General features: G+C 39.8%; 1 protein-coding gene across 1 annotated transcript in view; it reads right to left on the bottom strand.

Moving 5' to 3' along the window:
* The window catches only part of LOC140492085 (A disintegrin and metalloproteinase with thrombospondin motifs 2-like), a 240,277-nt gene that overhangs the window by 169,814 nt on the left and 45,646 nt on the right, over positions 1 to 24,817 (bottom strand). The window contains exon 3 of the mRNA XM_072590792.1: positions 4,036 to 4,195. Within this exon, the coding sequence (XP_072446893.1) occupies positions 4,036 to 4,195 (160 nt within the window). The remainder of the gene's footprint in view (positions 1 to 4,035; positions 4,196 to 24,817) is intronic.

Raw genomic sequence — 24,817 nt, forward strand, 5'->3', positions numbered from 1 at the left:
CAGAAACAACAATGGCAAACATAGCCTTGTCAACCCTGCAAAATATTCCGATCCATCATTTGGGTGTTTGATTATCAAATTTGAGAGAGACTAGTCTCTCCAATCTCTAGTCAAGCTGACAGTCATACTCATAAAAACATACCTTACGGACAATATTCCAGACACCACCATCATTATCCCTGGTTATGTCTTGTCCCTGTTGCTAGAAAGAACCACCACAACCAGCAGTACTTTGGTGTATAGTTAGGAGTTGCCTAAAGGGCTTTGTGAACCAGATGGGTTTTATATGACTATGAACAGTGATTAAATGGTTGCCATTTGACGAGCTTTCAATTGAATTATTTTTTCAATTACTTCAAGGCGTTGCCCTGGGAATCCTCAACATTTATTTCAAACCCCATCAAGTAAAACATGGCCAAGGAAACCTCCGACTGATAACACCTACAACTAACCTAATCCCCACAACACCTTCACTAATGAATCAGTATTCATCCATGCAGAAGAACACTGAGCTCTAAGGGAGACAAGGGTACACAATATCATCTAATGGGGAATTTCAATATCCATCACCAAAATTGGCTCAGTGGCATGGTAAAAACAATGACTGCAGATGCTGAAAACCAAATACTGGAATAGTGGTGCTGGAAGAGCACAGCAGTTCAGGCAGCATCCAAGGAGCAGCGAAATCGATGTTTCAGGCAAAAGCCCTTCATCAGTGGCACCACTACTGACTGAAATGGCTAAGTCCTATAGGACATGCCTGCTGGAACAGGTTTACAGCAGGTGGCGAAGGAACCGACTGCACAATATTCAGCAGAATTTGTGACTCCTCAGATACTGAGACAGTCTATGTGCCGACACAGCAAGACCTGGATAATATGCAGATTTCGGTTGACAAGTGTCAAGTAGCCTTCACACCATAAAAGTGGGAGGCAGTGACAATTTCCAATAAAAGAGACTCTAACCATCAGCAGTTGGCATTCAATGGCATTACCACAACTGAATCAACCATTAACATCTAACCAGAAACCGAACTGAACCAGCCATATGTAACTCATTGCATGCCTGTACATTATCTTCAAGGTAAAAGTCAGGAGTTTGATTGAATACGCTACTTGCCTGAAAGGTACAGCTCCAACAACACTCAAGAGGTTTGACACAGCTCAGGACAAAACAGCTTGCATGATTGGTACCCCATCCACCATCTTCAACATTCAATTCCATCACCACCAAAACACAGTGACAGCACTGTGTACCATCTTCAATAGGGCTTCCGAGAGTAGGGCTCAGGACCCAAAATGGGATCAGAAGCTGAAATTTCAGGGTCACAAGCTCCACAGCAGCAATGCTGGCCAATTGATCTGACAGAGCTATAACAGCTTTGCTTCCAGCCTAACAGATAGATAGACAGTGCCCAGCCCCAGCCACCCATTCATTTTAACAGGTTTCCTTCCACTTCAATATTTTCCTCACCGAGTCTCGAAATTTATTGCAACCACTAAGTGGGATCATAATGAAAAAGTTTGGCAAGTATTAATCAACAAATGAATTGCAAGAACTTACCAAAGCTCCTCCAACTACATCTTCCAAACATGTGACCATCCTGAAGGACAAAAGCAGCAGATACATGGGGATACCTCTATCTGTATGTTCCCCTCCACGCCACTCACTGGAATGACTTGGAAATATATCACTATTCCTTCATTGTCACAGGATCAAATTCTGGAATCCCCTTCCCCACAGCAATATGGTTGTACATACCCGCCAAGGGATTCAGTGGTTCAAGAAGCCAACTCCCTTCCACTTTCTCCAGGGCAACTGGGGATGGACAAGAAATACTGGCCTAGTGTGCGACACCCACATCCCAGAAATAAATTTGAAAAATACACTGAATGCCAGACTCTCAATATCTCAAAATATGTCTCAATCCCTCCAGTAGCCCTGTATTTGTAACCTCCACCAGCAAAATAAACCCCAAAATATTTCATTTCACTCCTGCACATCTTTGTATTCCTCTCATTCCCATCATTAATGTTGGTGGCATCAACTGTCCAGACTTCACATGCTGAAACTCCTTCTCCAAATCGCAGTTTGGCCAAGCATATCCTTCTCTGGTTGAGGGATGTGAGTATGCAGCAGACAGTTTATCCTGCCCATCCTTTCTCTCTTTCAGAACATTTTGGGAAGGTTATCAATCACCCCCATGAATTCCATTAGATGCACCTCAATAACAGCCAATGTTACACACACCTATTGAGAGCAGTCATACTTGGCACTACATAAGGGGCTGAACAACAGTAAATTGCCATTTTTAGCTTCACCACCACACCCCAAATCCCATTCTGGTCAGTGAATACCCCTGAAATGTCACCACGGTATAGACATTTCCCCAGAAAATGTAAAGCTCATCCCATAATTTGCAAAGAAGATACAAGGAGTTAGCTGTTAGCTTATTTTCTTCAATTTTCTGGGACCTTGCTGTCACAGCAGTCTGTAAACCAAAAACGATTGTAGTTCAAAAGGTAATTCATTGGTTATTTTCAAGATACATAGATTTTTTTTTCTTTACACAAACAGAAATGTTTTAAACCTTTGCACTTCCTTCCAGGATTTACAAATGTTCTGATGTTCACCATTGCCAAAAAAAGGAAATGTTACCAATCATCTCACATTTCCATTCATTTCAAAAATTGGTGAAATCATGGAACAAGCTAAAATCAAGGAATAAATTATTTTAAACAGAATCTATTCTACAATAAAAAAAACTCAGCTTCATTGGAAGTTGTACAATTGAAATGAATGCTGACCAAATGTTATATCTGTGTATAAAACATAAAGATATGAAATATAGGTTATGATTTTCCTTTTCTGTTCTAAATGTAGAGGCAAACATCTTTCAGCAAGGAAACCACCACCAGCAGCAGCAAGAAAGCTCACCATATCAAATGCTAGTCAGGTATTTAGGTGCTGGCCAGTGGGCTTTACAGCCTATCAGAGATCATGGCCAAGCAGTCCACCTTGCCTGAAGCTATCAGCTGATTGGAGGGCAGCAGCCTTCGGTTACGAGCTGCAGGCCAAGCAAACCAGGACTAAATGCGAAGGTTTTTTAGTTCAGAGAGGAAAATACGCACATTGAAGGTGTACAATGAGAGGGAGAAAGGATGGGTTGGGCTTTGAATTAAGAGCAGGAGGCTCAATTCGCCACCCCTCACCTCCTTCCTTCATTCATGGCCCTAGTTATCCCAGGGTCAGGATAAAATGGCCCTGTATGCTCCACCCCACTCCCCATCACTCCCACCCAAGATAACAGGCTACCCTGGTTTAGCCAGGAAGGTAACCATTCATCTCATCTGCCGGGAGAGCAGGTAAATAGGCTTGTGGCAGTTTGAGGTCCTTAAATTGTAGATAACTGACCAGAAAAGGGCTGTACTTGATGACAAGTCAGGAAGGAACGTACAGACTGTCCTATGTGTGACTCCTTCCACAGCGGTGTGCTAGATTCTTAACTGCCCTGGGCAATTCGTGATAGCAATAAATGCTGACCAGTCAGTGATGCCCACAATCCATGAGTGAAATTAAAACAGCTGCCTGCCAAGAATCCAAGAATTCAATTGTAAATGTGGTTATCTTCCTCATTCTCTTCCAGGGAGATAAATATCTCACCCATTATTATTCACTTTTGTTAAGGATCACCCGAATATAGTGTTTTCAGAAATAAATGATTTGGGTTCTAAGCATTAAGAGTTTTGTGGACCTGAAGGCTTATACAGAATTGCTTGATAATCAGTAGGATTAATCTATGTGCATTTTAAAGAACAGAAGAGTCAGAAATCTATGTTTTTTTCTTTATTACTTCCATTTCATTGCAATATTTAACGAAGAACCAACATGTAGGTTCTAATGAAATCCAAAAATTACATTTTATCGTTTTTCAATAGAAAGCTTCTTAAATGGAATTTCCACCTTAGTTTCATTCAAGCTCTTCCAAAAGTGACGAGTTTTTGAATCTATGAAAACAGTCACATGCTTACTGACCTTCTGAATGGACATCACTCATTGACGCAGGATGTGATCTCTTGGAAGCTGACCTCCGGTAGACCACGTGGACTCTCCCACTTTCTTCTTCCTCATCTACTTTGTCTTTTTCCAGTGGTTCAATAAAGAACTCATCCTTGTCTGTCCGAATCATGCCAGCCTGAGTGACAGAACCAGAGATAAGACAGTCTTAAATACAAGAAAACTGCTCATGCAGCTATTACGCAGTTCCACTGGACAGGGGAAGCTTGCTTTCAGACACTCAAATACCCACAGGACTTCCATCATTTTAGAATAACTGAACAAGTTAAATACTTTATGAGGAATAATGCAGCAGTCATTCCTTGGACTGACATTAAAAGCAAAAACACATTTTATCATACAGGTCAACCCTATAAGACTTGGAAGAGTTGATAGACAACTGCAATAAAGCTGACTACTCAGAAAAAAAACTACAACCAAACACCAGTGCTGAGTAGGCCCTTGACCATAATCATTGTTTCAAGGTGACTGACGTTGTCATTGAATTCCTGGGTTTCAGGATTTTTATTACTGGTAGAGTATCACATTCTGCAATTCGATTTGTCTTGCTATGAAAACTGAAACCCACTGGCCTCATAATGACGTACAAAGTAGTTATATAGGGAGTTCACTGGAGCACAATCATGTCATGATTTAAGCTGTGGTTACGCCCAATATTACATCAGTGTTATTACCAGGAAAAGTGAATAACACATTTTTGCAGTGATGGCCCAAAATATTTTAAAGGAGTCAGTGCTGATGCTACTAAAAATTTACTTACCAGGGATTAACATGTTCTGAAAGAAATTTTGGATTTTGGGCAAATTTTTGTTGCGTTTTCCAGCCCCCTCCCAACCACCCTTCTAACTTGCTTCAAATGCATAATATGAATGGGAATTCCTGCTGCAGGACTCATTAAAAATGACAAACTCAAATTGCAGTTTACTGTGTCTTGCTGAGCTATCTATAAATGTAATATTGAATATTATGAATGGAGAAAACTATACGCCCATTCAAGCCTTGAGTATAGGAGTTGGGGGGTCATATTGTGATTGTACAGGACATTGGTTCAACTGCTTCTGGAATACTCTGTGCAATTCTGGTCTCCTATAGGAAGGGTGTTGTGAAACATGAAAGGGTTCAGAAAAGATTTACAAGGATGTTGCCAGGGTTAGAGGATTTGAGCTGTAGGGAGAGGCTCAATAGGCTGGGGTTGTTTTTCCTGAGCTTCGGCAGCTGAGCGGTGACCTCGTAGAGGTTTACGAAATCTTGAGGGGCATGGATAGGATAAACAGACAAGGTCTTTTCACTGGGGTGGGGGAGTCTAGAACTCAGAGGCATAGGTTCAGGATGAGAGGGGATAGATATAAAAGGGACCTAAGGGACAACTTTTTCACACAGAGGGTGGTACTTGTATGGAATAAGCTGCCAGAAGTAGTGGTGGAGGCTGGTACAATTACAACATTTAAAAGGCATCTGGATATGAATAGGAAGGGTTTAGACAGATATGGGCCAAGTGTTGGCAAATGGGATGAGATTAGGTCAGGATATCTGGTCAGCATGGATGAGTTGGGCCAAAGGGTCTGTTTCCATGCTGTAAAATCTATGACTCTGTGTTAATTGACATTTGAATTATGTTCAGCGACCTGGAAAGAAAGCTGCTCAAAATGGGATGGACAGGTATTGTATTCCACCTACCTTACCTATCACAGGGCTACAAATCATCAATGGGAGGGAGGGCGATAACAAGGCAATTGGCAAGAGAAAGGTCTAAATCACTATTCGGTCTCTCTGAATCAGTTGCCATTCACTTCAGTGTGGGGCAAAGAATGAAATATTTCCAAAAAATGAGGAATTCAAAATCTGACAGGAAGATGATGGAACATTTTTATTGCTCAGGAAGATAGAAAATATTATTGATGGCATTTAGTGAATGAACATGCTACATTGGTCACATGAATATTTTTTAAACACACTATTAAAAGGTGTTAATCTATGCAAAAGAAATTAAACAATAGATTGTGGAATATTAATGATGTAAAAGATTGTCTACTGATATCATAGGCACTTCTAAGCTTTATTTCAAAGGATATTAACCAAGAGGTGGACTCTCTCGATTTTATTTACACAAGACTGCTTCAATCATCTGTTTCTTATAACTAGCAAAAGATTATAATGATTTTGGTAAAAAATTTCTATAAACTTGGGTCTAACAAAGCAAACAGACAAGAACAATCCCATGCCGAGAGACGGGAAGTCAGATTGACTCTATGACACGGGTATAATCCTTTGCACAGCCTGTGCCTGATTTTCCACCAGGTGCTCTAATTTGACATTTACTTATATCATGCAAAAAAATGTTTACGACACAGAGTTCATAACATTCAACAGGACACCTGATCACCTAACCAACAGTGTTTCTTAGTCCATATTTTTAAATATTAGTCACATGACATGTAAAACGTTTCTGAAGTGAGATGAAGAGTAGAATGTACTTCTAGACCAGTGCGTTCTTGCTTAAAAAGAAACAGAAACAGTTATCATCAGTTAATGGATGTTGGTTTGACAGATCATTCTTTTAATCACAAAACACATTTGGAATTCCATGAAAATAACAGCTACTGCCTTTTGCTTAATGCAAATAAGATAAACAAGGCACTTTCACTTCATGATATATTCACCTGCAACAATCTTAGCAAATTTAATACTGACACTAGCATGTATCATAGAACTGTACTCATTTACTGAATGTTCAACTGCTTTATTATGAATCACTTTCTTCATTATAACTGTAAAGTTTACCTGAATGTTCAGGGTTAGAGTAGATTTGAGGGGTAGTCTTGAGGCTATTGTAACCAGACCTAAAAATAACTACTTCTGTCAGTATATGCTATTACAATATAAAACAAGAGGTTGCAATGCAGGCTATATTTTCCAGTGCTAAAAAGAAAGTTCCATAAATATTTACAATGTCAAAATTTATGCATGGAATTTTGTCCTATGTAAAGTCTATATCTTTTTATTTTACTTTTGTTTATTTACTTTCATTTTGATTGGGAAAAGGACTGTTGTACTTCAAAAGGACTGAGAAAGGAATAGCTATACCTTTAAAAATAAGTAAGTTACTGAAACTCATTGAGGGTCATGATTACATCATTTGCAAACAGTGGGAGAAAGTGTAAGAGATGGCAGCACAGTACTTGGCTTTAATTGGAGTGACATTCAGCCAGTAACAGGTTGCTGATTGGTCTGTGGAATTGTGACCAATTCTAGATTGACAAGTTCACGAGCCTGCCAACAACTATCTAAGTGGATCCTGGGCAGTTTTTGGGTGTGAACAATATAGTGAGAAGTCCTTGAATCTCTGGAAGGGGTGGTGGTGTGTTTTCTCTCTCTCTCTCTCACTCTCTCTCTCCCCCCCCCACCTCCCCCATCTTTCTCCAGAAAATACTTGAAGCTAAAAGAAAGCTATTTATTTTCTCCCACCAGTTGCTGCAAGCTGTTGTTTTTATTATGAAGGTGTAGATGTGTACTGTACCTTTAAGAGTGTGTGGAAGCTGGCACGGACCTAGAGAGATACAGTGTGCTGAAAATTTTAAAAATGTAACATTTGGTTGTAACAAATAGCTGGAGCTGTGTTACCACAGTACAAAACCCCGGGTTCAATTCCCACCTCAGGCGACTGACTGTGTGGAGTTTGCACATTCTCCCAGTGTCTGCGGGGGTTTCATCCGGGTGCTCCAGTTTCCTCTCTTATTCCAAAGATGTGAAGGTTAGGTGAATTGGCCGTGCTAAAATTGCCCTTAGGTGTTAGGTGAAGGGGTAAATGTAGGGGAATAGGTCTGAATGGGTTGCGCTTCAGCGGGTCGGTGTGGACTTATTGGGCCGAAGGGCCTGTTTCCACACTAAGTAATCTAAGCAAAACAAATTCAAATTCGGCCAATCAGTTTGAATTAAGCCCCAGATACCAAAATCAATCAAATTTGAATTTTACTGTTTTGGATGACATCAAACCAATGAAATGATCCAATGTTTTGGGGTATAAAAATCAGACATTTTGAACAGTTGGGGGAAAACAGCAAAGAGCTGCCAGGCACCAATATAACAGCCAGCTGAATAGCTCACTGAAAGGTACCTTCCCTAAGAAATGTGTGCAGCCGAAGACCAAAGAAATCATCCTCAAGAAATCTACGAGAAAGTTCGACATTCGAAGACGACAACTGGCTTTGAAATGGAGTTGCCATAAAATTAAGTGGGAATTTATCAGACCAGTACTGTAGAGTGGGAGTCGAAATAGGTTTAAGAGAAAGGGGTTATAAATAGTTGTTGTTTATTGTTCTCTTTAGGACTTAAAGAATAAAATTGTTAATTTTTTCTTTAAATAATGAGATCTGGAATAGTTCCTTGCCCCTCAAAATTTAACAGATTATGGTGCGAGTCAAGCTTCTCTGTGGGTCGGGTTTAAATTAGCAGAGGGGTTTATCCCGGGTCGTAACAATTTCAACCAATAAGTCAGAGACTTATAACTTGTGAGCCTGTTGCTGCCTGTCTTCTGAAATAATGAAAGTGAAAGAACCTGAAGGAGGCAGTTCAGAGAAAGTTCACCTTATTGATTCCTGGGATAAAGGGGTTGCTGAACAAGGATGGTATTCAGGAGAATGAGAGCTGTTCACTACTTTGTCGTTTGATGGGGACGGGATTTAAAGATGCTGTCTGGGACAATCAAGGACGAGGGGGCAGAGTTTCAAAATAAAAAGTGTCTCACTTAAGATGGAGATGAGGAATTTCTTGAGGATTGTTAATGTTTGGAATTCTCTTTCCGGGTGAGCAGTGGAGACTGTCATTGAATATATTCGAGGCGGAGTTAGATTTTTGCTCGGGCATTAAGGGTTATTAATGCCAAGTTATGGGGGGGCAGGCAGGAAGGCAGAGTCGACACCTCAGTCAGATCTGTCAAAATTTTATTTAATGGCCTTTTCCAATTGTGTTCCAGCTATAGAAACATGTATCATAACTCCTGGTTGAAACAAGCTGCCAGTGGCAGAGGCTAGAACAATTGCAACATTTAAAAGGCATTTGGATGGGTATATGAATGCAAACGGTTTGGAGGGATATGGGCTGGGTGCTGGCAGGTGAGATTAGATTGTGTTGGGATATCTGGTCCGCATGGACAGGTTGGACCGAAGGGTCTGTTTCTGTGCTGTACACCTTTATGACTCTATGACACTATGACTAGGGGAAACAAAAGAAGCCCCTCATCAATTCTTATTGACAGATACCATGGAAGTGTGTGTGTGTGTGTGTGTGTGTGTGTGTACGCACTAGAGGGGGGATTACAGCTTTAATTAGTACATTATGTGTCAACAGTTCACAGTTGTTTACCTGTGGTTAGAATCTATTTATGTGTAATACAGAGGAACCTTGATTATCCAAAGGACACGGGCGGGCAGTATTTCACTCAAGCCAAGCAGAACCTTGCGATCTTGCCTGATAATCTGATAATTGAGATTCCTGTAGTTCTTGTTCAGTAAAGAAACCTGGTCTGTACATTCTGTTAATCTGAGCCTGACAGGTAAATTGGGGACAAAAATAGAAATTACTGGAAAAGCTCAGCAGATCTGGCAACATCTATAAACAGAAATCACAATTGTCATTTCGGGTTGAGTGACTCTTCCACAGAACCAGGTAAAGTAGGGCTTTTGCATACTTTAATAAAATCTTATTAAATTTTGTGATGACTTTGGCAATAGGGAGGGCTTGATTTCCAGTGAGCTATTCTAATGAGGTGTAACATCTGTACCTTTTGGGCTCTACAGCAATATTCAGCCTATTGTCATGTGGTGATCCAATTCACTTGCTATCTATCACAGGACATACTACTAATGATTCAAGCTCTAAACCATACCTCTTGTCAATTGTCCAAGTGGTCAGCTGTACAAAGATACAAAATTCATGTCCAAGGCTCATGTGTATTAGTTTTTTTTAAGATGTATCGGGCAACAATTTCTTTGATAGGGCATGTAACATAATTTTACTGCCCAAATAACTCAAACTAATTTTACTCACTATTACTTGCCTGACAATTGTATAACCACCTCAGGCAACAAGCAGATAAACAGTTAAATGCCAACATTAAAAGTTGCTGCTGCTGTTCTGAGCTTGATAAAAGTGGCACCCTGCTTCATCATCAACACATAGTGAATGTTAAAGTTCTATATTTCCTCAGCAGATGCAAACTAAACACTACAGAAAATTAATTCCCGTCTTTTGAAGGATTAATACCCTTTTAGTGACATTTTGTTAATAACTGTCAATTAATCTCAGGCACTGAATTAATTATTACAAGTATAAATTTCCACCCATTCAGGCATTGATTGTTGTTGAAATTTAAAAATATCAACATTTATTATTTATTATTTTCCTTTTACCCCTCTCCTTATCTTTCTTTCTGACCTGACATTAAATATCATCCCCTCAAAGTTACACCTCGTTCTCAGTCCTTGCACTGCTTGAATCAGATTTAAGGAGATGCATTCTGATTCACCTGTTTATCCAAATTCTCGACGTGCAGCTTCCTTTGGTGTGAAGTTAGCAGCTCACACCCTCAGCAACTTAAATGGCAAGGCATGGTTTGAACTGTAGGATGCAGGGCAAGTCAAACTAACAAATACACCTTTGATCGTATGAATCAAAAATAAAATCAGGCATGATACATAAGCCAGAAGAAAGTGAGGACTGCAGATGCTGGAGATCAGAATCCAAAAGTGTGGTACAGGAAAAGCACAGCTGGTCAGGCAGCATCCAAGGAACAGGAGAGTCGATGTCTCGAGCTCGAAATGTTGACTCCTGCTCCTCGGATGCTGCCTGACTGGCTGTGCTTTTCCATTGCCACACTTTTTGAATCTTAAAAAGCCACATATTACAATGTAAATGTTTTGTAAACTTTTTGGAACTTATGCTGAAATCCAGTTCAAGCTGCAATCCACCAGTAATTAAACATTTGATAATTCACCAACTCTACAATTTGTTCATTACACTGCTTATTGCAGCTAACTGGTAAATTTAATTATTCACTAACCTGGTTTTTGGAGTTGGTTTCTTAAAGATAAATAGCCCCTTTCAGTGATTTGCGGCTGCTCTTTTTACAAACTAACTTAATCTGAATTTTCATTAGCACTACACTTTTCATTATGCACGACTTTCCATTTTGCAAGACTGTTAATAACATCTGCTTTTCTCACTGTTTAGCATTCTTCTGCTATTTCACTTGCTGCTAACAAATTTGGCACAGGGAGAATTATTTTGCAGTTATCAATGTCACTCTCAGACTCTGGAGTTCATATGGTTCTAACTCATTTTGGTCCACAATTGACAGGTTTCTCTTACAGACCCTTAGTGACTAAAGAGTGCACATGTCAATAGCTGAGTCCTCTACACAGCTTCACTGCAGTGAGTCAATTATTGCGAAAATCACATTGTGCAAGTTGGATAACTAATGACCGTACCAAAATCAAATTGGACTATCCTCTGATCATTACATTTTAAAACTGATAAGAGTTATTAGAAAGGCAGGCCAAAGATGACAAGTCACCACGACCAGATGAGATGCATCCATGGATACTTAAGAAAGCAAAGGTTGAAATTTTTGGAGGAACGGACTATAACCTTCCAATCATCATAGGGTACACGGTACACCAGAAGGTGAGGGAATTGCAAATGTGGTTCCAAAAAGTATGTAAGACAAGCCCAGCAACTGCAGGCTGATCAGTTTAACCATAGCAATAAAGAAAATTTGTGGAGACAATAATGAAGGGCAAAACTAACAAGTCAACTGGATAAACATGACTTCTTTCAGGAAAGCTAGCACAGATGTTTAAAGACAAATCATGCTTAACAAAATCAAGTATTTGATGCAGCAACAGATAAAGTTGATGATGGAAATGTGTTAATGCTGTGTATATGAACTTTAAAAGGCATTTGATAAATTGTCCGGTAACAAGCATGTCAGTAAGGCACAAGGCCATGAAATGAAAAGGACAGTGGTAGCAAGGATATAAGATCAGTCAAGTGACAATATACAGTGAATAATGGTGAACCATTGTCTTTCAAACTGGAGAAGTATTTATAAATGGGGCTCTTAGGACCTGGTGCATAGGCTGAGACTTTGATGTGCAGAGTATAACTTTATAATTAACACATGAAAAAAAAAAATTTTTTTAAATGACAACATGTGGAATGCATTGCACGGGATCATAATTGGACGATCATAATTGGATCATGCCTTTTCAAAAGGGAATTGGATAATTATCTGAAGGGGGGAAAGATTACAGTACCAAAGAACAAGAACAGGGGAATGGGATTAGCTGGGTTGCTCTTGCAGACTGTCAGCACAGACAGCAAGCCATGCTGTGACCTTTTTAAAGGCTATACCTTTCATTTTATTTATTTTAGATTCCGGACCAAAATGGGAAAAGGACCAACTTGAACTAAGGACTATGAAAGGAAGTACTGTGAGCTGTGCTTATATAGTTGCTTTGTTTGAACATGAAGTGGTTGGTGGAGGGCGATGAGAGATCTAAGACACCACAGCACTGGGGCTGTGCACACAGAATGAGCTTTGGCCAGCGACAGATTGCGTTGTAGAATCGGGACGAGTTGTGGATACCAGAAGGCATTAGCATAATGACTGATATACGATATTAACTCAATCAGATAAGCTGTTTTATTATTGTTAACTCTGGTTATCTGCCCAGGAAACCAAACAATTTGTGTCATAATGTGGGAATACAAGAAAACAGCTTTTCTGATTGAGTTAAAAACAGCTTTTCTGATTGAGTTAATATCGTATATCAGTTAAATTAGTTTCTGCTGCTAATAGGGTTACATGACAAACAGAGTGTTGAACAGCCTATTTAAACACATACACATGCTACCACAACTGAACCTAACCAGTGTCACAAGGGTTCAAGTCAAGTGATTTACTGACAGAACGTCATGTTGTAATTGGCTTATTGTGTAGCTAAGGCTTGAAAATGAAATATAAGTAAGATAAAGCTATTAGTGTCTTAATGTCTAAAAATGTAAGATGAAGTTAGAATTGGTGCAGCTTCACACTTCTTTTCAGCAACCTGAATGTAACTGTCACTGCTTCTGAATAACAATTCTCAAACTTTTACCTATTGAAACTGGTTATTCTAAGAAGAAAAAGAGAGAGTATCCAACAACTACACCACAGAGACCAAAGCCTCCAGACTGGAGAAAAGGCAAGGCCTCTTTCTCTCTATGTAAAGTAACTAAAGCATTGAAGACAGAGATATTCTCTCCCACCTGCAAAGAATTGGAAACTATCTGGAAACAAGGTATCAAAGAACAGAAGATCTCAAAACAATAAGGACACCTCACCGAATCTTGTGGACTGCTGCGTCTATTTCCTTCAAACATAACACCCATCTTTGTTTGGCTGTGTCTGTATTCATGTCCAGGGATTAAAGAAATTGGGGAGCAGAGTGATGTTGATAATTAATATTTTTGTCTGACTATGATTACAATTAATGAAATTTATTATAAGTAGCAGTTCTTATTAAGTAGATAAATCTGTTTTTTTTACTGTTAACGGGGACCAATCAGACAGGTAATTAGAGACTTTTGAATATTTTGATTAAAGTTTTAACCTTTCTGATGACCCTGGATCTAGTGGGATTTGAATATCAGCACACTTTCCCAAATGGGTCATGACACTATTCTGAGAGTCTGTATAGCCATCCATCTCATTTTCAATTATTTCAACGGAAATGCAAACAGAATTTCTGTGGCCAATCTTTGTATTGATTCTGATTGATGACAACCAGTTGCACCATCGTGTGTGATTTCGAAAAAAAAAATCAAACATTAGAAGTCCTCTTTAAATTCCAGCTGAATAAAAACTGTACCAAACAATAAACATTTTATACTCCCTATGACTTAGCTTACACCAAACACGCATGCTCACCAAATCACTAGATTAATGCTTCCCTACCACATTTATGCCAAATTGCAGCTTTATTTTTAATATATCAGAGTTCCTGAACAGGCTCTTTTCATAAAAGAGCAGTAAGCCTAAAATATAGAGCTAGAAAAGACCTTGTATCACAAAAAGTGACTCACCATGATATTGTGCAGCCAAACAATTATAATCAAACTGCTGTCCAGCTCCAAACATTTTTGGCTGCTTTCCAAAAATAAATCTAAACCAAACTCCAAAAACTAAGCCAGTAAAGACTGATGTTTTGCCAAATGAAACATATGGTTTATATGAAGAAACTTCTTTCAGGCCACATTATATGCTACAAAGAATTTCACAGCGAGGAGGAAAACAGAGAAAATAAGACTGTCACTGGCGCTCATTGTATATATGCGTGGCCTAAAGAACTTCAGCTTGTGGCTTGTCACATGCAGCAAAGGGAGTCAGTTGGCCACCGTCATGTCAAGCACTACCAAATCCCACAATGCAAACAAATGCTGAACTGCTCATGGAAAGAGATACCAAAAAGAAATTTCAAAGGGAACATGATGATAAGAAACACATTAGTTATTTCTAACATATTCATGAACAAATAGAACTGTAAAGATGCATTAATTCATATAGACATCCCAAATCACAGCAAAAAAAAATTTTTTTAATGTTGCCAAGTACTTTCATCACCAAATTTTCTTGTTTTATGATGAAAGACTTTTTCAGTTGTGCTATTTTCAAAGTATTTGTCAACCAAAAGACGGCATTGATTATGTTACACGTCACACAAAAAAATAGCAGTCTAACAGGAAACCAGAAGAGCCAGATCCTTTGGCCACTGGGCAGAACAAACAAGATCGCCGACAACGCGCAAAAAGTTAAACATTGCCAGAGCTCAGATGCCCAATATTATGGAAAATTTAGAGATTATCTGATCAGGTGGTTGGTTCAAATTTCATGTAATTTATTGCTGTTTTAAGAACTGAAAATTTAGCATTGCATCAATGGAAAAACATTAAGTGTCAAGTGCAAAAGGTGAGAGATGCTTTTAACTGCAACTGGTGTGTTATAACTCATTGTATCATTTACAAGAGAAAGCCTGAATTAGGTTTTCGACTGCAAACTTAAATTGATAAAAAAAACCATTACTAGGAAATACAACCTTTATACTTTACATCATACACGACGTAATTCTTTTATGTGGTCAGCAAAACGGGCATTTAGTTTGACAACTGCATCCTGTTAGTGAAGAATACCATTCATGTTGCCACGGCATTGCAGCAGTGTACAACTATCAGCTTTATCTGTTACTGTAACTATAATCACCATTGTTAGGGCAATAAGTTAAGACAGAATCATGTTATTATCCACTGCTTTATTTATTTGCCAGTCATTACTGTAAAAATTCTCAAAAACATGTTTTAATCATTTCATGGGAGGTGGGTATCACTGGCATTTATTGGCCACCATCATTGCCACTCTACTGAGTGAACTGCTGGGCCATTTCAGACATCACTGAAATCACATGCAAACCAGATTAGGTAAAGACAGATGCTCTTTCCTGAAAGGGCACGAATGAACCAGATACATTTTTAAAACAGTTGATGATAGTTTCATTGTCAATGTCAGGAGACTAATCTTCAATTCTAGATTTGTTAATTGCATTTACATTCCATCAGATTCTACACTGGGATATGGATCCAACTTCTAGATTACTGGTTCAGTGGGAGTGATGTTATCAACCTCTCTCCATCTTTTAGCCTTTTTTGTTGTATCGTTTTGCAGACGTTATTTAAAAAGACTTTGAAATGCATCAAACCTATATACTGTTCAATTTTGCACCATTTATTAATGTTTGTTGTTTGCTACAAATTAATAAAATCCTCCCTGTTCTCCCAGGAAGCGCTCTGTGCTCTCGATAATTCTTGGGCCAGTGACAGAGGCTTTTAATCACCATAATTGTTCAGTGTTTTGAATAAAAACTAAAAATAAATACATTGAAGAATCATCACCTATTGAAGAGCTCGAGACAATAACTTCAGAGCCCCATTAGCTGTCAAGTGTGCTGGCCGCACATGCAGAGTCAGACTTCCGTACTACTGATGCTCTTACCACCAGCCAGAAAGGTACCATTGTACTTGCACTGGTTGCCACAGTGTGAGCTGAGTACCTACGCACAATTATTCCTGCCACTATTCTGGTAAGCAGCAGTTACAATGTTAAGATTATCAATTAGAAAATCAATAATCAGTAAACAGCCAGGAACAAGAAAGAAGAAATGAAACTATTTAACCTATTTTCTAAATATCTTTTCAGCCATCATCCTATGTATCCATCATCCTTCGTGGATTTGGGAGTTTGAGAATTCTGGTAAAATCTCAAGCTTCTGAGGAAGACATTTATAAGAAGCCATTTTAAACACAAAAAGAGAACTACAGTGGCATAATAATCTGACATTGAATTATCCAACATGTTATAAACTCAATCTCAGCCTAGCAGAAATTTCAACAACATTAAACTATGCTTGGCAGGAACATAGGGGTGGTTTTCAAATTATGCTCCCAGCTTTAGTCATTGGGAGCATTCATCACAATTCTGGGTATGCGCCATAATTTTCTGAACATCAATTTTCACCTCGAGATGAGATTTCTCAAAGAAGTGCAATGTCAGATTATTATGCCACTGTAGTTCTCTATTGTGTTCAAAATGGCTTCTTATAAATGCCTTTCTCAGACGTTTGAGATTTTACCAGAATTCTCAAGCTCCCAAATCCACGAAGGAAAAGGCTCAGCTATCTGGCTGGCTCCACCATTCTATACATGTAATAATATCATGTTTCTGATGAAGGACTTGTGCCCAAAACGTCAACTCTCCTGCTCCTCAGATGATGCCTGCTGTGCTTTCTAAAGTGCCATACTTCCGACTGACTCTCCAGCATCTGCAGTCCTCTCTTTCTCCCAATAGTTTACTTTGAGCCAAGCTAAAGAAGTTCAGCACTTTGGAATACTGTATTTTATTACAATGCAAGTCACAGAGATTGGAAAGTACAAATTCTGATTACAAGATGAATGTTAATATACAGAATATGGCTGAGAGAAAGGGTTGAGTAGCCTTCTAAAACTATTCTGCTGTGAGAGTTGGTAACTAATACACAAATATTATGTTTGATTGCAGAGTCCAAGGATATCAAATTAATTTCATATAATCAACAGTTTTAATTAACTGCATTAGAATAAGTCTTAGTCCACATATGACTAAAGCAGTATTAGTTATTCAAAGGAAATCTTAAGGCAGGAACAACAGTGACCTGTGGCTTTAAGTTATGCCATTTCAAAGATAATTTCAAGTCTCTTTTAATCTATGATTTTTTGTGGTAAAGCGTAGATTAAGTGGTCAATTTTTGAATGTTCAGCACTTTAAATAGAAGAGAATACAAAAATATGAAGCCACCAACTAATGTCAAGCACATTCATTGAACTTAATAACCGAACAAGCTGACACGTCATGCTGGGAACACTACTGATGAGAAAGGCATTCTTCAGGACAGTAGAGTGAGCAATAGGTTCTTCCCCAAATTCATGGCATCGGTACCGGAGCCATTTTAAATATTAAACGGTAACATAGATCAGAACAGGAGTAGAAGATATGGGTCTTTTGCCTGCTCTTCTATTCAATACAATCATGTCTGATCTTTGGCCTCAACTCCACCTCCAGCCTTTTCTGCAAAGTCCTTAAATTTCTATGAAATCTAGAATTTAGCCATTAATCCCAGCCTTGAATGTACTCAACAATGGGGCAACCACAATTCAAAGCAAATATTAACAACACTTTAAAGACATTTCTCCCCCTCTCAGTCACTGACCTGAAATGTTGGACCTTTGACTACCAGCTCTCCCTCTAGGCAAGAGGGCCAGCAAAACGGGGAGGGAAGGCAGGGGAGGTGTTAGACCCACCATCTTTGAGGGGAATAGGGAAGAGAAAGTGAAGGATAGCATTTCCATCCAGTGACTAATTAAATCACTCCAGCAACAATTAAAGGTCTTTCTTCTGCCATTGTGGATGCTCTCTGCCAGGTGGACAAAACACCAGGTAAATCCTGGTAATCTGGGAGGCGGGGCATTTTTGATAATCTATCTGGTCACTCTTTGATGGAGGAGGTTCTGTTAACAACAGCTATCCCTTGGCACCTCCTCCTTCCTCCCTCATTCATGTCATCCAATCCCCACTAACTGACTGGACTTAGAATTGGAAGGATGACATGCTTACACCACATTATCTTCTGGATGTTATCCAAACTTTGGTCATCATTCCCAGTGACAGTCAAATGGCAACTCACTAGTTGCAGGCTTCTAAGAAAGGTGACCAAGTGCTCTGGCAACAGTCAAGGCCTAGTCACTCTCTGCAACGGGAGCCCTGCCAATGGGAAAGTTCTATTACCCACTACTTCTCTCTTCACTAATGCTGCTTGACCTGCTCTGCATTTCCAGCACGTTCTATTTTATTTCAGAATTTCTACATCTGCATATTTAATTTCCTTTATTCTGAGAATCTTCCCCTGCAGATTCTCCAGCCAAAGAAATATGTCAAGTCATTTCAAAATCTTGTATGTTTCAATTAACTCTCATTATTCTCAACTCCGTGGAGTTTAGGCCCAGTTTACACAGATTCTCATCATAGGGCAGACCTCTCATCCCAGTAATGAATCTATTGAAGCTTCGCTATCCCACCACAAAGCAAGTACAAGTAAACAATCCTTTACCCAAAATTCCGAAATCCGAAAAGCTCCAAAGTCCAAAGGTTTTGTTGTTCAGTGTTTCTCTCATTAACAAGGTTGCTTGGCCTGCAGTTAACCCAAGTTGACACCCATTCGATGCATGTTACTCAGATGCGACGTGGTGGGGGGTGGGGCGTGGCCCATCACTGGCAGGCCTCAATTCTGTCTTAAGGCCTCTTTTACTCAGTGAGTCTGCTCCTTCGATAAGATTTTTAAAAGTTTCACCATTACACTGTCACTTATTCTGAAATTTAAAAATTTCTGAATCCTGAAAACCAGCTGGTCCTGAACATTTCAGATAAAGGATTGTGCACCTATCTTTTATTCAATATTGAAAACAGAACTGTACACAGTACTCTAGGTGCGGTTTCACCACACACTACCCACTACACAAAGCCCTACGTTCTTTCATGGGATGTGAACATCATGAGCAAGACCTGGACTTGTTGTCAAGTCCAATTGCCTTGAGAAGATGATGGTGAGCCATCTTCCCAAACCACTGTGATTCGCATAGCAGTTGCAGTTGATCTGGTCATCCAATGGCTACCCACATTCTTATCCTACACTGGTCCAAATTGATGATAAACAAGAACAAGGGAAGGAATCTGCTAATGGGGTACCACCTACCATTTTGAAAAGGCTTCCATACTCAGCCTGACTGACAAAGATCCAGGCTTACAATCAGATGTTCCACAGCTCTGGCAGCATTTGTGGAGAGAAAACAGTGTAGTCACTGGACCCGAAATGTTAACTCTGTTTCTTCCGCAGATGCTGCTAGACCTAGAATCGTACAAAACCCTTACACAGTGTTGAAGCAGGCCATTCAGCCCTCCAAAGAGATCCCATCCAGACTCATCCCATCCTTTTAACCCTGAATTTTCCATGGCTAACTCACACGTCCCTGGACACGATGTGGCAATTTAGCATGGCCAATCCATTTAGCCTGCACATCTTTGGACTGTGGGAGGAAACCAGAACACCCAAAGGAAATCCACGCAGACACAGGGAGAATGTGCACACGTCACACACTCGGTCACCCAAGGCTGGAATCGAGCCCAGTTCTCTGGGGCTTCGAGGCAGCAGTGCTAACCACTAAGGCACTGAAAAACCATGCCAGACCTGCTGAGATTCTCCAGCAATTTCTGGTTTTGTTTCAGAGTCCAGTCTGACAGCCACATTTTCTAACCATCTCATAAGATCCTTTAAATTAAAGTCTCATCCATGCAGAAAGAGGCCACCCTTTTTGAAGAGAATATCCTGGCAAAAATGGGAAGGGTCACTTTGGGAAAGAAGGCCAGAAATGCCATGCGAGTTTCTTCATATCTGATCACCTTTGTCTCTACTGCCTTCTGATATCTCACCCTAAGCACTTTTCACGACAAACTGAAGATACTTGTCAAAGCTGCTTTCTCCTCCCCAGTCACCCGATTGTCAGCTACATTTTGTTCATGGAGCTAAGAACCCATTTAGTAATTGAAAACTGCAAAAAATGTCAAATTTCCAGCAAAATAAAACTCCTTTAAAAAGTCACTGGGCTCGAAACATTCACTCTTTTTCTCTCCCCACAGATGCTACCAAAGCTGCTGAGTGTCTCAAGCACTTTGTTTTTATTGCAGATCCTCAGCATCTGCAAAAATAAATTGCAGATGCTGAGGATCTGCAATATCAGGTAATTCTAATTAGTCTTTGCAATATCTTAACCCTTTCACACGCACTCAGAAACAGACATACAAATCATCTACCACATCTTGCAAGGCAAATTCCTTTCTATAAATGTATATTGGAGGCAACATTCTAATATATGTCTATTCTGCTACTGTACACCACACAGTACAGTGCCAGTGACCCAGAGATAGCCAATCTTTCAAAGAACCTTACAGCACTTTAATCAATGTTTCCAAGCATCAACACCTTTATATATATCCTGGGAATTGTGAACAATGACCCTATGGGACAATATGCGGTTTGCAAAGTAAGATGCAACTACCAGTACCAGTATGGGGACCACAAATGATCCTTCATTCTTCAAATATACAGCATAGTAGAACAGAAATAATTTCCCCATCTCCTTATTTCCCATGCTTCTTTTTTTAAGGGTTGGGAGATGAAACAGTTAACCCTGAAACAGCTACTTATTTGATACAGAGAAGCATAGAATCCCAACAGTGCAGGGAGAGGCCAGTTACCCCAGCGTCTGCACCGACCCTCCAAAACACATCCTACCCTATTCCCATAGCCCCACATTTACCATAGTTAATCCACCTAACCTGCATATCCCTGGACACTATGGGGCAATTTAGTATGGCCAAGCCACGCCAACTCACCTCCACATCTTTGAACTCTGAGAGGAAACCAGAGCACCCAGAGGAAGCCCACACAGACAAGGGGAGAATGTGCAAACTCTACACAGACAGTTGCTAGAGGCTGGAATCAAACCCGGGTCCCTGGCACCATAAGGCAGCAGTGCTAACCACTGTGCCACCTCCATTCATGCATAGCAAGCTGTTACGTAGGGTGATTGTTATCCAAAAAGGAAGCAGAGGAAAAAAAGGTTGAGGGAGGAGATAGCCTTGGTTCTTATTGCCACTCCTATGTTGCAGGTTTGCATTAGCTCTCTAACTGCATCACTGTAGAACTGATGGCTTAAGAAGCAGTTCTCAGCTAGTTCATATCACGCAGGTTTATCTTGACCATCAGGTACAGTTGCTGGAGCATTGTCACAGTCACTCCTTGGTGTTTTCAGATTTCCCCTCACGTCCTTTGACCTTTGTCATCCATTTATGAAGCCCACAGTCACAGTACTTTGAAAGCAGTATTCAAGGCAGATTAAACTTGCCAGTGAAGCTTAAAGTGATCATCTTCCAAACAGTGATATTCTATTGGACTTTAAGATCCATTAAACTCTAGGGGTAAGTCAGAAATGCAGCAGAAGATGAAGCACTGCATCTTATTAAATGGATTGAAAGTTTGTGCAGGATCTGCTTCCACTGCGCTGCTGGCTGGCTGCCAATTGTACTCCCAGAACAAATCCAAGGATTGGGGCAATTAAACACTTCAGGCAGTTTCTGATGCCACTGAGTACACTAATCTTGCCTCTGCTCCACTGGGAGAAAATGGAATCCAGTCCCTCCTTAGGGGAAATAAAGATGTTAAATTTAGCCAAACAATTTACTGATAGGTCAGTTTCTCTAATTCAATCCAGAGTTCTGTGTTGAGCAAACAGACCTGTTAAAGTTAAAATTTTCCAAAACCATTCGGAAAGATGGATATCAAAAAAGTACAGAACATTATCCAGCATTCCTATGTCACAAGTAAGATGGCCTGTCACTTAATACTCTGTCCTATTATTATCTAATATCCACACAAAAAGGAGATCCACCTCTGGAGTAAATAACATGTTTGAAAATACTTAAAAGTCAACAACAAAAAAAAGAGTTCAGATCCTAATCAGACTTTGCCTGCAAAGATTATGTCAGCTGCATGTCAATTTGAGGGAGGATATTCCAACTGATGTGAAAATGAAAGTCTTGAAGCATGTGAGAGAAGGTAAGTATTGTTGACAGGAAAACACAAGCAAAATCTGTTAAGCGCGTGACATAAACTGGTGAGTTTTGGGTCATGCTGTTTTCTGGCTCCTGCTCATCCAGTGCCTGATGCCAAAAATTCACTTTCAGTGGCCAGAATTCTTACCCTGCTGAGACTAACAAAGTTGTCAAGATCAGAAACTAGAAGACAGCTGGAAAAGACAAATAAAAAGGTCAGACATGAAGCAGAGAACCCTTTTAATGTCTCCTTTTAAATGAAATGCGTACATAAATTTTTAAAATGTGCAACCGTAACTGTACACAGTCCCCAGTATCTGCAAGGGATAGAGTATGAGCTTTCCATGGGATAACAGAATTATGGAGACCAATCCAATATACCGTAAAGGATCACACCATGTGTACTGAGGGCAATGGGATAAAGATGGGTTTGGGGCTGAGCTCACAATTACATAGACTTGCAGGTAACAAAGCAGCAGACAACAAGGAACTGAGTGTAGTTCATTGCATCAAAGCGAGGCACAGAAATTCCAGCTTTGCATTGAAGATCAGCTTTGGTATTTAGCATCTCAGAAGCAATGCTCAAAATACAGGGTGGCAGCCAGAGAAAAATCATCCCATGAATAAAATCAAAAGAAATAGTGAGCAGCTGCTGTTCTCCTCACAGGCTGGTTCTTGTTCACTTCCATGTTTGCTGTTGACAAAAACGTGGGACAAAAACAGCAAGTCAGCACTGACAGCGAGTGAGATGCTGGGAGTAAACCAGAAGCTGAGTTTTGGGAGCCGAGAGATGGCAAAGGTGGGCTTGTCAGAGAGCTACCTCCAGCCAGGTTAGGGGCTTTTTACCAAGGCTGCAAGGGCCTTTGTCACCTATCTGGGAGGTCCATTTGATGGGTGTATAGTAGGGGTCAGCTGAGGGAGGACAATCGGCAAGATAAAAGGCAGTTCAAGTGGGATGTGGTGGAGGGTTGTGAGGAAGAGTCAACAAGGAGACTTCAAAAGAGGTGTGGAGGAAGAAAAGGTGGCTATAAAAGGTGTGGGGGTGGGAAAGAAGCGGAGGAAAGGAGGTAGCATTAAGATAGGTGAGATGGAAAAGGGGCTGCAAGAGAGGTATGTGAAGGAGGAGGCTGCAAGATAGGAATGAGAGAGAGGGCAGTTACAAATTTGGGTACGGGCAAAGAGGAAAGAAACAAAGGAACGATAGCAGTTTTAAACTTATCAATACAGGAATGCTCAGTTAACTGTGATCCAATAAAACTTTAAATCACCGAGGTAATACAACTAATGTGGAATTTCTTGTGTAAGGCTGCAAAACATCAGGTGGTACTCTATTTGGAATTACATTTTAGAAATTAATGCTATCCTAGCATTGTGGCTTGCAGGTTAGGGGACAGTTGACCTTATTGATCAATAATTCCATTTCTGCTTCAGAATCCAAATATCCAAAACATTAAGAGAAAACAGCATCATGCAATAAATGAGTTAATGAGAATGAAATTTAGTCACCCAAATCCAAAATGTAGCCTTTGAGAAAGAAAAACTATCTTGAGCCCTGCTCAGAATGGTCAAGAATTGAGATTGTGATGCAGAAGAGTATGTATTGCCATTCGACAGAACCAACATCAGAAGCTGGAGTCCAGGGATTTTCTCATGTATTCAATTGTTATCAGTTACTTGAGTCACACAGCATACATGGTGAAAACAAATTGCCGAAATCAAAATAATGCATAAACATCTAACTCAAAGTACAAGTACTTTCTTTATTTAAATAAACAAAAATACTAAACTGGAAGAATCTCAAAAGAAGAGGGAGTGCAATCTCAGCAGACCACACAGCTTTGAAACAAGCAAATAAAGGAAGCAATATAGTGACCATAGATTACAATTGCGCCATTTCTTCATTTTCATTTCAAGAACAGTAATTTATTTAGATGAATTCTAGATGGACTTTAAGATTTTAGTTCAATATCTCTAATATGATAAAGTACCAGTTTAATTTGTTCGAGGAAAAAAATCTACTTGAACTACAAGAGTACTAGTAATAATCGCTAGTAAACCAGAATCAGAGGCTTTCATAGGTTCAAATGCCACCGTGGTAGATGGTGAAATCTGGATTTGAATAAAATACCCAGAAAAGGAGGTTTAGCCTAATGGAACCATATAACTGTTGTTGATTGCTATACAAACCCATCTGGTTCACTATTGTCCTGCTGTCTATTTGCCAATCTGGCCTACATGTGAGTCCAGACCCAACTAATATGGTTGACTCTTAGCTGTGCCCTGGACAATTAGAGATGGTAAAAAATGCTGGTCTAGTCAGTGATGCCCATGTCCCATGAATAGTAAATAAAGTTAACTATCTAGGTCTTCATCAAGGTGAGGATTGGTGTATACATACACACAAAAACAAAACCTTTTCACTTCAGCAATTATGTCCGTATCAAGCGGTCTTAG

This window comes from Chiloscyllium punctatum, chromosome 20 (assembly GCF_047496795.1).
Source record: "Chiloscyllium punctatum isolate Juve2018m chromosome 20, sChiPun1.3, whole genome shotgun sequence".
Lineage (NCBI taxonomy): Eukaryota > Metazoa > Chordata > Chondrichthyes > Orectolobiformes > Hemiscylliidae > Chiloscyllium > Chiloscyllium punctatum.